The sequence below is a fragment of the Melospiza georgiana genome, chromosome 15, assembly GCF_028018845.1.
Source record: "Melospiza georgiana isolate bMelGeo1 chromosome 15, bMelGeo1.pri, whole genome shotgun sequence".
Taxonomy (NCBI): domain Eukaryota; kingdom Metazoa; phylum Chordata; class Aves; order Passeriformes; family Passerellidae; genus Melospiza; species Melospiza georgiana.
In genome coordinates this window covers 244,288-257,969 of record NC_080444.1, presented here as the reverse complement: position 1 = coordinate 257,969, position 13,682 = coordinate 244,288, and the positions used below count along the sequence as shown (strand labels likewise).

The window sequence follows — 13,682 nt, the reverse complement described above, 5'->3', positions numbered from 1 at the left end:
TTGCGACTTCCGAGGGACACACCTCATCACTAGTCTCCATTTGGACAGCACGTCAATGGCCACTATAGTGGGGAGTGTGACCTTCGTCACCCTGGGGTCCACCTATCCAATCCATGTCTTTCCAGCTTAGAGACAAGGACACTGTCTGGAAGCCACAGTATCAAACGCTTTGCACAATCACAAGTAAATGACACAAGTCACTCTTCGTTTATCCACCAGCACATTAATCCCCACGCAGAGAGGCGGTACCAAGTTTATCAAGCACAATTTGCTTGTTTGTTCCAGTACCCTAGTGACAACAATTTTATAAATGGTCTCACTGATATCATCAGGTTTGCATGGAATTAGCAGAGTTCTTGGAAAAATACATCAAGATCCAGTTTCACTGTTGAAAACCATCTGCAATAGAAATGGTTGTTGAATGGATACTATGGAACATAGGACAGTAATTTCTAGAGATGCCCAGAACTAAGAACATGGGTTCCCTCTGTTCCATGGAAATGTAGCAAATGCATTGTACAGAGAGCCCAGGGCTGTGACCCAGGTTTCCTGATGTGCCCAACTGTACAACTGGTCTCATGAAACACAGGAAGCTATGGCTAAATGGGAAGGGTTTATAAATGCTTTGTCCTTCAATTAAAGTCATGCCACAGACATAGGGGTGTGGCTGTAAATTTATAGGCTGTAAATTCTGAAAATTTATAGGCTGTAAATTCTGAAACAAAGGCATAATTATCTTTTTGCCTTCTTAACAAAATGATCCATTATAGTTCATTTGATTCCATTGCTACAGTACACATGGAACCTGAACCATAAAGCCCAAGAACTGTTAACTTCATTATTTTTCAATTGTGCTATCCCAACTGCTTTTCTACTGAAAGACAAAACTATCCATCAGATCTACAGTGAGAACTCAGATAGCAGTCACCTGAGGCTACTTGGGATTCCTCTGACATTTACCAATCCTTTAACATACCCATGGGACCTATCTCTAAGTGCCTATTCTACTGCTGTGTAGTTCAAGACAAGCAAAAGTCATTACATAGACAGATAGGTAACAGTTTCTGATGAAGACAGCAGTGATACCACTAAGAGGTCCTCCAAAGAAGTGCAGTAAAGACCAGAGGTAACTTGGCAGAATCAAACTTAAAATGTATTTTAACTCAAGCAGACAGCTCTTCCAAATGCCTCACTTAGCAGTCCTGTGTAGTGGGACATGTCTGCCCTCTGACTGGAATGACTTGGTGAGAAGTACAGCAGGTTCTCACATTGCAGCACAGGCACTTTGACATCAGGCTCCCCTTTCCCTGTTGGGGCCCATCTCTCTTCAGCTGTGGACTCCGCTAACTCCTTCCCTTTATGGGAGGGCAACAACAAAAGGAGGAATTTCCCTAGACAGAAGTGGTTGCATGTGCCACTTGCAATGTCACATCCAATGCACAAGTTAGAAGTATCAGAATTGTTCATGGAGTTACAGAAGACAGATTGAGGGGGGAGACACGACGTGTGGGAGTGTTGTTGGCTGACAATGATGCCGGAAGGAAAAAGGGAGCGGCAACATCTGTGGATGATGTTTCTCCTTGGTTGCGAAGCTGTAAGATCTGGCGCAGCAGGGCTTTTCCTTCTTCTCTAGTCTGAAATTAATTTGTAGAAAACAGAACAGTACAACTATGAATGGATGGTTTCTGGGTCAAACTCAGTATGTAAGCAGTGTAACTTAAAGCAGCTTGTCATTCTGTAAAGCTACAAGCTATAAAAGCCATTCTCAACTCTTTTTTCTTCTGCTCCTTAGAAATGTTAAGGTAAGTCACTTTTTTTCATTTTAGTCTTTCCTCCTTTTACTCTTGATTGGTGTGTTTCTTGGGTATTTCAGACAACAGAACCACCAACCACTGAAGCTGTCTAAATATTCCAGCAAGTAGATTGGGAAAACTTTGAATAAGGTGAACTCAGGTTGGAGAGAGCTCCAGGCAGCTTTGTCAAGGATAAGCCAAACACCCTGCACTCATGGCTAGTGTCTACCACTAGGCTGAAATTAAAAATCCCAAACTGCCCACTTACAGATACATAACATCACAGAGTATGAAGCTGCACACAAAACCCAAGTACTATTATACTCTCTGCGCCGTCTACACAAAGAAGATGAAGAAAAAAGTTTTGAAAGTACCACCACTACACAGCGTGTGGGAGTTTGTGACCATTCCACTACCTCCTCAACACCAATATTTTTAGCAACTTTAAGACTGCCATTTGAAGCTTCAAATTCTTTTACTTAGTGAATTCCAATGAGGTATGGTTCAGTTTCACTATCTATACCACATTCCATGACTTTTATCAAACATACTCGGCATAACTGCTCAGGCATAGATAACAACCACCATTCAGGATGCAACTTGTATGGCAGATGGCCCTTATTCATAGAAGACTCCTTCCACTCTGAAGGGAGCCAATATCAAGGTCATAGATCCCTTAAGAAAGAAGCACCAAAGACTGCGCAGGTACTCACATCATTGAAGGCACAGCATTTCTGAGCACAGGCTGAGGCTTCATCCCAAAGCTTACATTTGAAGTAGTACTGGGCAAGGTAACGAAATGCAGTACTGACCTCCAGGTGCTCCACTACCTCCTACAGTGAGTGGGGTATAAAACATCATTTTTAAGTGCCTTCCTAAGTAGCTGTATACCATGTTTACTTCTCCTTTTATTCCCAAGCTATCTTCTTACCCCACAGGAATAGATATCGTGGATGTATTTGATGTAGCATTGAGCTGCCTGCTCAGATTCATTCAGCTGTTCATGCAACCTACAAAAGGAAAAAAGTGGGTCACTGGAACAAGGCTGCCCTGTTGAAGACCTTCTTGGTCTGTAAGAATGTACCTGCTCACCCTGACCTGGACTAAAGCCAGGTCCTTTCCTTCAGAATTTGCAGGACATGCAACATGTACAACCCCTTGTGGAAGGAGATGATCCAGTTTGCATTCATGCTGACAGACAGAGAGGCAGGCAGTCAGATAGTGACTAGACAGCTAGAAGCAGTGGCCTTTGTATATTCTGTTGCATTTTAAACCCTTTAACAGACCTTTACCATTCTACTTACTCAGTATTTCCTCCAGTGCTCCTTCTTCCCCTGCTACAATCCAAATTTGTACAGCAATTTCACTTTTCATTTGCCCCCTTTTTTCCCCCCTCTTCGCTCTTCCCACTTCATACTGCTTTATCCCCACCAAAACAAAATTAGTGCTGATGTCACAGTATTCACATTAGACCTCTTTCAATGTCACAGCTATATACTAGAAAGGAAAAATAAAACCAAGCTACAATTTTATACATCATGGTCATGGTCTGCTTTTAAGTTGCAATACAACAAATACAATTGCTAGTACTACATGCTCAAAACACCTCAGGATTCAGAAGTCATTTGCAACCCACATAATGCTATCATTCTCTCTAGTTATCCTGATGGAAACAAAGATAAAGCTGGACACCAAAATTTGCAGTCACTACAGCCCTAAAGATACCAATTCTTACACAGCTCCAAAAGTAATATTAGCTAACAGCAATTCCACTTGTTTACATTCTGTATTTTATCATTAGGTATCAAAGTGTGACTTGCATTCAACACAACCGTGACAGTTCAGTGAGGGTACATACTCACTTGGCGAGTTTCACAAGTGCCATTTTCTCCACATCTCCCACAGCATAAGCTCTCCAATAGCACTGTCAAGGAAGGAAAGTCAGTGAAGCATGCCACAAAAATTAGTCCAGTTCATGACTCCAGCATGCAAATCAGAAACAAAAAATTACAGGGACTGTCAGCAAAAAGGGCATGTATCTGTAGACCACTTCTTATTTATCAGCTGCTCTACTTATACTGCAGCAGTACTTCCCCAACTGTAACTGCCAATGAGTTTAGGTAGCACTAGCTATATAATTTTGCTGCAATTTCACCCAGTGTTCTGCAAGACACCCTAGTCTTACACATCAGTTCTCACCTTCTTAGCTTCCACCAACTGATTGAGTTTCTCATAGCATTCTCCTAGAGCAACCAGCATGCGAGAGTCATTTGGTCTGTAAAAGAGCAATTCTTCAGGTAGTTTAATGGACTGCCAGCTGATCTCAGGGTGAGGGGAAGATGGGGGTTGGTCAAGGGAAAAAAATAATCTACACCTGGCAGTCTGTCATCCTTTTGCATAAAGCATCACTCTTACTCCTGACCAGTCACCCTCAACATTTAACTGACAAAGCTTTTGTTAAGTTAACTAACACAACTAAAAGGATTTAGAACAGTGGGACTGCATACAAAGCATAGATGTTTTATTCCTTCCCCAACTTAGTTCTTGCATGTAAATTCCTTAGCCAGAATCAACCAGGTCAGAATGAAGACCAAAAAACACGGCTCCATTCTCAACTCTACCTGAGCTGGTGGGCCCGTCGGTAGTAGTAGAGACAGTAAAATGGCATTTTGAGGATTTCATAGGTTTGCCCCAAGCCATACCACGCTCTGTAGTCCCTTTTGTTCACCTCTATTGCATGCCTGTCAATGAAAAGGAGATGAACTAGACAGAAATTCAGGATCAAAACCAAGACCAGCAAAAACACTAAGAAAAAATAGAAGATACTACTTCAGAAGCAAACACAATTTTGTGCAGTACATGAGCGGTACCTATAAGCTTGGATAGCTGCAGATGTGTTCTTCATCTCCATATACTCATGTCCCATAAGTGTCCAGGCTCCTAGATAACGAGGATTCAGTTTCAAGGCCCTCTGGAAATAGAGTGCTGCTTTTTCATGCTGGGAACGCAAGCTATAATAATTTCCTAAAGTAAAAGGCATAATATTTAAATAATTTTTAAAACCCCACAACCAACCAACAAAAAAAGCCAACACCAATAGAGAAGTAGAAAAAATGATGTAATGTGTATTATCTACTACCTCCTAACAAATTTTACAAGAGTCCTAATAAAGACAGAACTAATTTAAACCTCAAGAGACCTAATAGCACTCTGTTCACCAGTCTTCTGGTCAATCCTTTTCCAGCTGTACCAATCAGTTTATAATTCTACCGCCTTGGAGCGTCATGATCTAAGAAATCAATTTCCTGCTCCTGACACACAACTATTTCTACTGGAGTTTGAAGACTATAAAGGGATTTTTAGGTACATGGGTCTACTTTCTACCCTAGTACTATTACAGCAGCCTTCAGAGAGAAATGAGGGAAAAGGGTACTCTGTCATTTTGTCTGCTTTTCAGGCTGCCTGAATCCAAATTCAAAAAGTGTCGATTTTAATTGCCTTGCCAGCTTATCACTTCCTCAAGTGTTTCCAAGATTCCCTCACACAGCCTACATGCAGCAAAATAAGATGTAAAAATAACATGTTACAGAATTGGCTCTCACCAATTACACAGCAGGTCTCAACACGGTACTTGTCTATCTCACAGAGATTATGAGCCAGGTAGCTCAACTCAGGCTTCATGCCCTAGTGGAACAAAAGAATCAAGTAATGAGAGAGCACATTATGCTTTGAAAGAAATTGCAGTAAACAATTGGCAATGCATACAGTGCCTCTCTTCCATGGAGTTGGGAAGAGGAGAGCAAGTATTCAGAGAGGCCAGACACCACCAGTTGCTTCACCAATGTTTAACATACCTACAACAAACACCATCACTATGGACAGGCCACAGGAAGAATGCTTACCCTTACATAGAGTAAGTTGGAGAAAGTGTCCATGTTTTCTATCCGGTAAGGATCTTGTTTCCTTAGCTCATTAAAGATCGATAAAGCTTTGTCAATATCTGATGAAAGAACAGCATATGGGACATCAACAACTATAAACGCCCAGTTTGCATTAAGGGGGTCATTCCCACTTAGTGTCACTGACCTCTTATATTGTGGTAGGCAACTGCAATCTGAGAAATTATATAAGTGCTTTTGGAAAATCCTGCATCGATGAGAGACTGATACTTCTGTAGAGCTTCCTCTATCAGCTGCAGCTCTGTATAAATGTGTGCAAGAAAGAACTCTTTCATCCATGTATCTGGCAAGGACAGGAACTTCAGCTAGCAAGAATCAAAGAAAAGAGATGACAATCAGAAGTATTCTACAAGGTACACGTCGCAAAGAATCCATTATCTTCCCTCCAATGACTTAGTAGATGGTCCTGAGGTAGGAGGCCTTCCTGCAGTCACTTTCTTAAACCCATTTGGTCAATCAGGGAAGAAACTGCCTTCAAATATGACATTACCTGGCTCTTGCTGAAGCTATTAAATTCAGACTTTCTTCCTATGTTTAAACATCAATATCGTAACACTAATTTCAATGAACCATGTAAGCAGACTCAAAATTATGTAACAAAACTGCACTTCCTTTTTCCACAAATTGGTAACACTCTTCTCCATCACTTTTTAAAATATTTTTTAAGTACTGTTTTAAATACTTCATCATTCAGAATTTACTGAAGAATTCCACAAGTGGGCTCAAAATCCATACAGAAAGAAAAATAATCTCTTTTGGTTTTATATCTGAAGTTAGCTTCCCTGATACAATTCACCTCCTATGTGGCTTTGTACATTATCTTTTCAGCTTTCAACGTAGCAATTCTATATATCCTTTCAAGCTATGAGAAGTGCTCAATAACTGAGGAATTAGAATAAGATTAATAAAAAATAAAAAAGGCACACCTCTTGGAGGATCTCCTTCATGTGACAAGATGATAACTCCTGACAGTGACAATTGCTTCCAAAAATACATTAATTGGAAATTTCTTAAACCACTTTGTGGGGGAATGATAAGAAATTAGCTGCGCCTGTATAAGATTTTCAAGCTACAGCACAACAAGCTATTTAAGATAAAGAGGATTTTACAACATAATTTACAGTCATGGATTGCCTTGCCTGACAGTGTCTCACAGAATGAAGCAGTGGGCAACATCAATCTTGTGGAAACAGAAACACTGGTCACTGAATCAGGCTAAACTCTTGAGCTTTGTTACCACATCTTGGTATCTCCAAAGTTTTACCATCTCTTTATCTGTAATCAAGTTGCAAAGTTCCAGCCAAGCTCCCCAATGCAAAGGCAGAACATGAGCAGCTTCAACAAACACATCTATTGCTTCTTTCACCAGGTCCAGTTTCCGCAGAACAACACCATACCTGCAAAAAAAAGTATCAGGTTGACAAGCATCATGCAATTCTGCATATCCACACAAATATTTAAGAAATACGTGCCAACACTTACAGATAAAGGCCAAATCCATCCAGTTCCTGTGCTTTGTGTTTCTTGCTGAGCTCAACTCTCAATTCTCGTAGAGCTTCATTTTTCACCTGTCCTTTTTCCAGAGGTCCTACATGAAGAGAAAGTCACACAGCTAGCTTTCAATAAGGAGTCTCACCACAGCAATGCCAAGTCTAGAGTACAGTCAGAAATATCACTGACATGACAGCTTCCCAGCCTGTGTTTATGTTCCCCATTTTAAAGAAAATTGCTTAGTCTGGTCACCCAGTTTAAAAGAGGACCCCTAAGAGATGAAAATCTGCAACCTGTAATTAAGCCAATGAATCAAAAGAAAAAGAAAGAAATAATGTTACAGAACCTATTATCCAAAAAATAGAGGGGAAAGCCATAGACCCAGGATGAGTTACAAGAAGAATCAACAGCAAAAGCTTCATTATCTCATCATGCATTTCTTGACACCAGAGACTTACCCAAACTATCAACTGTCTCATCATCCTTTTTCTTTTCCCCTGACTGTGGAAAAGAAAGAAAATCCAAGATTATATTATAATAGTGTTTTTCTTTTGTTTGCTGCAGCACTTGCAGCAGTGTTTAAACTGAGTTTTCACAGACAGCACAGCTCTGAAAAGAACAGCTCTATCTTTCTTTACCCCAACACAGAACTTGAACTTCAAGGTGGTCATTAGGAACCAAGCAAAAGAATAAGCAAAAAAATAAGATATGCCAGGGAGGGGTCGAAAGCAGAGGAGTTCAGTGCTAGGAGGCAACCCTTTTTCTACCTTACCAGGTATCTGGAGTACATGTACAAGAAGTAAGCTTTCTGGCTCTTGCAGCCCTGTAAAAAGTAGGCAGCCCTGTCATATTCCTTGAGATCAAAGTAAGACTTGGCCAACGTGTAGGCATCCAGATCACGAGCATCCTCCTGCAGGGACACAAAAGAGTTTTAACACCCAAGAAGCTCTGACATACTTTAGGAAAATCATGGTTACAAACATAGCAGTGAAATTGCTCCAAAAGCTAAAAATGTAGTTTGTCCATCTTTAGAGATGGTTTCAGTAGTATCAGAAAAGTTCCTCCACTCCCTCACATGATCCGATTCTAGAGTTCTCAAATAACAAGTACAGACTATTTAAGAATTTAATGACTATTACAGACTATTTAATGAATTTAAAATAAATGGTGAGATTTCAGAAACAAACTGTGGCAAGCTGCCAGAAGGCAAAGCTTAGCTGTTCAATTGGTATGAAAAACCATAAACAAGAAATCTACTCAGGAATTCCACATAAGAGAATATTAATCTGCTAACATACAAGAGAACACTTCCTTGGTAATTATACCTTGAAATGCATTTATGACTTGTTACACTTCTATAACACACCAGGACACACACCCCTGAGTTCTACTGTATTCCTACAGAGGTGGGGATTGAGACACAACTTGTTTCTCTTGTGTCTTAGCAAGCACAAGTTTAATGGCAAAACATAATTTGTATTAAAATAATTTTGACCTCAGTAAAGAGGAATAAAAATAAACTAGCAGGCATATGATTTCAAGTTTGGCTTACAGAGTGCTTCATTTAGGACACAGCAACAGATAATGCCTTCATCTGGGAAAGCACATTAAGCTCTCTGGCCCTGTTGAACACACTATGGAAAGGATGTTCCCAGCATAATGGCAAGATCGGAGCTCAGCGCTGATCCCACTCGTGGTATTTGGAAGATTGCAATCACGTATTTTCCTCCACAGTTAAGATTAAACAGCCCACCCACACGAGCTGCAAGACCTTCTAGGGCTCACAGCCACTTCCCCCCAAGCACAGCCTGGGCCCGTACCTCGGTGAGCACAGGCGGAGGTGGCAGCTCACTCAGTGGCAGTGGATCCAGGGCGAATGCAAGTTCAGCAGCCCTGAGGGAAAGAGAGCAGTAGGATTATTGAATCATCGAGGTTGGAGGAGACCTGTGAGATCATTAGGTCCAACCGTCGGCCCAGCACGACCAGTGTAATCCCTAAACCACATCATCTAGCGCCAGATGCAGACACCTCTTAGGAACCTCCAATGACTCCACCATCTCCCTGAGAAACCTATTTCAGAGCCTAACCACCTGAACATTCAAAAAACATTTTCCAATATCTTATCGAATCTCCCCTATCTCAACTCAGGGCCATTTCCTCTGGTCCCCTCCCCGCAGGCACAGCAGAAGAGACTGGCTCCCACCTCACTGAGAACTCCTTTCAGGGAGTTGCAAAAAATTATGAGGTACCCACGAGCCTCCTCTTGTCGAGACGAAACAAACCTAGCTCCGTCCCATCCTCCCTCCCGGCACAGAACGTTAGCCCGGGGTACGCCGAGCTGTGCCCGGCCCCGCTCACCACTTCCCGCTGTGCTGCAGCCCGCGCTCGCGGCTCCGCTCCGCCACACTCAGCAGCTGCTTCTTGATCTCCCGCAGATCCGAGAAGTCGCTGCCGCCCGCCGCCGCCACCATTGCCGCCGCCGCCATCGCGCCAGCCCGGCCAATCACAGCCCCGCACACTGCGTGCCCACTAGCCAGCCTGACCAATCACAGGCCCGTCCGCCGTTTCGGCCAATCGCAGCCCCGCACACTGCGCGTCCTCCTGCCGGCCCGGCCAATCAAAGCCTCGAGCACTGCGCTCCCCCGCCCCTATACGGAGTCGTCTGCTTGGCCGAGGGCGAGAGGTCTCGTGACCAATCCCAGGCGCGCGCAGGAGCCGTGCCGCCTGATTGGCCGGTTATGGCGGCCGCGCGCAGGAGCCGTGCCGCCTGATTGGCCGGTTGTGTTTGAACTGGCAGCAAGTTCGCTGATGGAGAAAAGAGTGTCGCACCGTAAAAGATTTCTGGTTTTTAGATGAGTGTCATTTGTAAATGACACTAATTCTTACACTGACTCCAGTATACAGTCTAAGGCTACCACTGGCCTTCACTGTAGTGATGACTAATATGAAAATTTCAACGTTGCGTTGATCTGGAACCGTTTCATCTGGAGCCACCTGTTGAAATTAAGATTCCTCTACAAAGGTTTACAGAGATATGAAATGCCCAGCCTGTCCTTAAAGTGGAAAATTATGAGTTATTTATAGTCTTCAATGGTTTTTCAAATAGACAAAGCAAATTAGACCATTACTTGAAGTATAATTTTAGTGTTACATGTGTTTTTCCCTTTCTTAATTTTAGTCAAATGTTTTGCAAGTTCAGTTGTAGCTTTGACAGAAAATACTTCTATTACTCTGCCGGCCCATATATCCAAAATGCAAATAAAAACTTCTTTGTTGTTACTACACAGATGGGCCTAGTCAACACAAAGCCTAACTCATACCTCATTCTCTCTCTCTTTGCCCCATCTCAGAACACATGTGAAAAGAGCTACAGAATTTTTTTCGATAATACATTTTTGTTGTACTTCCCATCTCTTTTATGTTCTCCATATGTAGGGATCAGGTGTTAGTGCTCTACGATCCTAAACATTGTATTTCGTATTTGTTTGAGTCCATTAGTTGGACTCAATGATCTTATCCAGTCTAAATGATTTTGTGATTCTCTGCTGGTTTTAATATAAGGATGTTCAGTTTTCACATGAATACAAAGAGTGATATTTAAAGAAATCTGTATGTGTGTGTGAGGTCTATGAAGTAATTTTATTGAGGTCTGTTTATTTTCAGTTTTGGGCTCACTGGGTATTATGTGCTGTTTTCCCAATGGAAACTGTGACAATATGTTTGAAGTGAGATTTCAATACAAAATACTGAATCTGCTGAAAAAATGCACGAAGTGCTACTTCTCTTCTTGCGGAAATCTAGGCAAAATACCCTTTGAGTCGCGTTCCTGCGTGTGAGCCCTGGGCAGCTGTGACCCAGCTTTTCCCATGCCTGCTCCTCAGGAAGAACAGCGTTTCTGGCAGCGGTGACACGGGTGACACACGGCGCTGCCCGTGGCAATTCGTGTTTCGGTCCCTGAGGCGGGTTTGGCTCCCGGGGCCTTCCCGCGGCCGGAGCCGGGCCCGGCGCTTCCGCTGCGCGGCAGCAGGGGGCGCTGCGCGCTCGCGAGCGGCGGGGCGGGGCGGGGCTGGCGGGGCGGGGCGGGGGGGGCGGGGCGGGGCGGGCGGGGCGGGGCGGGGCTGGCGGGGCGGGGCTGGCGGGGCGGGGCGGGGCTGGCGGGGCGGGGCGGGGCGGGCGGGGCGGGGCTGGCGGGGCGGGGCGGGGCGGGGCGGGGCGGGCGGGGCGGGGCGGGGCGGGCGGGGCGGGGCGGGCGGGGCGGGCGGGGCGGGGCGGGGCGCGCTCGGCCGGGCCGGGCGGTGCCGCGGCTCCGTAACGGGAACTCGCGACTCTCCGCCGTTCCATCCTCTGATAGATGGCTCTGAAGTGACACCCGAGGCTGGCATTTAGAGCCAGGAGACTAATTAAATCCTCTGTGCGTGAAAACAGACAGACAGCATCTTGGGGAAATACAGATTAACTGAGCAGTACTGACTGGATGCTCTAGGAAGAGGGGACCTTGTGCCCCTTGTTATTCCACAGCTCCCTGGATGAGATTGGCTCTAGTCCCTCAGAGAAACATATTGACAAAAAGAAGGAAGGTCGGTGATGGAAGGGTGGGAATTGTGTCCATCATCCCAATGGGTTGTGTAGGTGCTTTAAAAGGAATTTTTTTTTTCAAAGTGGAGATCTTCAAATGTACAGTTAATCTCCATGAAATCCTGTGTAAGTGGTCTTTACCAAGTGAAGTGGCTTGCCAATACAGTTCGTTTCATCTGTTGACAGTTAGAGAATTGAACTTCTTTATTACGATGCTGTAAAACTGTGTTTTTTAACTTTTTAGAAGATCAACCATGATTACAGTTTGCTGTATAATTTTACACTGAGAAGCCTGATGTTATTAGAACTTATTTTCTACTACTGGTTGTATTCTCCATTTAGCATAGTTAACACAACTCCCGCTTTTGCTTTTTGTAGTCTGTTGGGACATCATTAATGTTAAAACATGAAAACCTTGTGACTAAAGTATGAGGGAAACCATTTATACTTGATTTAAATTGAGACGAAATAATACATTTGCACCAACTGGGGATAGTTTCAAAGGGTAGGATGCCTGAATTCCAGGAAATCTGCCTATGACTCAGTTAATATAGCATTGTGACATCAGAGTAGGCTATTGTGAAGTCAGTAATGTCATTTTCCCCCCCTCTCTCTCTTGTTCAGATCTCAGTTGTTTTCTTGGGAGGTTAATTGAGATGAAGTGATATAAAATGCCTCTGAGAGCTGTGGACTAATGCAGCAAAAGTGTTTATTGTGTCTGAATCACTTCTCCATATCTGAAAAATTCATTGACTCATGCCATGTATTTTCTAGTTTTAGGAGATCTGGTTTAATTGCAGCTTTTGATGAGCTTGGAAGTAGTAGCAGTTGGGCGTGCATATCTAGCCCACACACTCTGAGAAAACCTGCATGCACCATTTGCTGAGCATATTGCCCACTAAGACCTCTGGATATCACAGTGAGATTCTAAAGAATCATGCAGATACTGTTATTCAAGAACCTTCATGTTGTTACTAAACTGCAGTTCCCTATTTAATGGAGCATGGACTTGCTCCCTTTTCAGGAGACCAAGAAATTTGTTTTAACCAGTTGTCAAAATTATGGTTAGGCTGAACATTAGGAACTAGGAATTTGTTTGATTGGGTTGTATTTAGTGTGCCGCTGTGCATCCTTGAAGTCATGGAGGAGAAGGGAGTCTGCATACGACACAAGGACTAGGGATCATTTTGCCACGCGTGCAGCTGGAGTCTGCAATTGCTGGGCAGCCTGGGCAGTGCTGAGAGCCTGCAGCCCGCGGCTCTGCTGGCACTGCTGTCTGACACAAGCGTGCGGTGTGTGCTGAGAAGGTTGGTCCCACGCCTGTCATCCTCCCTTCAGTGCTAATGGCTATGTACCCAGGCAGTAATGAAAAACTAATTTGGTTTCAAATCCATTGCTGTTTTTTCTTGTGGCCACTGAAGTCAAGAGTGAGGCAAGTGAATTTGGGAAGGCAAAACTGCCCCTTTTGTTATTGATGAAAGCTTACACTAGAGTAAGTAGAAGTCATTGATATGCAATGCTTTCTTTTTCCCTACCCTCCCTCTAGGAGGGAAGTAAATAGTGCTGCTGCTAAAAAAAAAAAAAAAAAAAAGGAAGTAAAAAAGCTGCTACTTTCTTTATGTGCAAACACTTCCCCCCCCCTTTTCATTATACTTACTCTCCATTTGAGAAAAGAGGAGGATATTTCATGGTGAACAGCAATCCGTTGCTATGTTTTAAGGCAGTACCGTTTTATACAGTTTTGACCTTGCAAAATAACTAAATTCCTGGTACCCACAGCTCCTCCTGATTGTAGAAGGGGATTTACAGTTGCTCAATGCTACACAAAATCAGAATGCTAGGTAGCATTTCCATTTAGCATGAG

At 43.4% G+C, this 13,682-nt stretch overlaps 1 protein-coding gene across 1 annotated transcript; it reads right to left on the bottom strand.

The window, feature by feature from the left end:
- Positions 1–253: 253 nt before the first annotated feature.
- On the bottom strand, positions 254–9,735 carry CDC23 (cell division cycle 23). The gene is made up of 16 exons (XM_058035021.1): positions 9,602–9,735; positions 9,064–9,136; positions 8,016–8,153; positions 7,702–7,744; positions 7,235–7,340; positions 7,017–7,149; positions 5,880–6,057; positions 5,696–5,793; positions 5,396–5,477; positions 4,664–4,817; positions 4,415–4,534; positions 3,993–4,068; positions 3,656–3,717; positions 2,725–2,803; positions 2,507–2,626; positions 254–1,634 (listed from the first exon to the last, which is right to left on the bottom strand). The coding sequence occupies exons 1-16, from the start codon at positions 9,727–9,729 to the stop codon at positions 1,464–1,466; spliced, it is 1,761 nt and encodes a 586-aa protein (XP_057891004.1). The 5' UTR covers positions 9,730–9,735; the 3' UTR covers positions 254–1,463.
- Positions 9,736–13,682: the final 3,947 nt, after the last annotated feature.

Bases quoted from the DNA above. Each gene is read 5' to 3' on its own strand.
- CDC23 (XM_058035021.1), bottom strand. From the start codon at position 9,729: ATGGCGGCGGCGGCAATGGTGGCGGCGGCGGGCGGCAGCGACTTCTCG. The intron at 4,818-5,395 runs GTGAGAGCCAAT...CTTTTACTTTAG, and splicing joins TGAGACCTGCTGTGTAATTG to GAAATTATTATAGCTTGCGT. The intron at 4,069-4,414 runs GTAGAGTTGAGA...GCTCTTTTACAG, and splicing joins CGACGGGCCCACCAGCTCAG to ACCAAATGACTCTCGCATGC.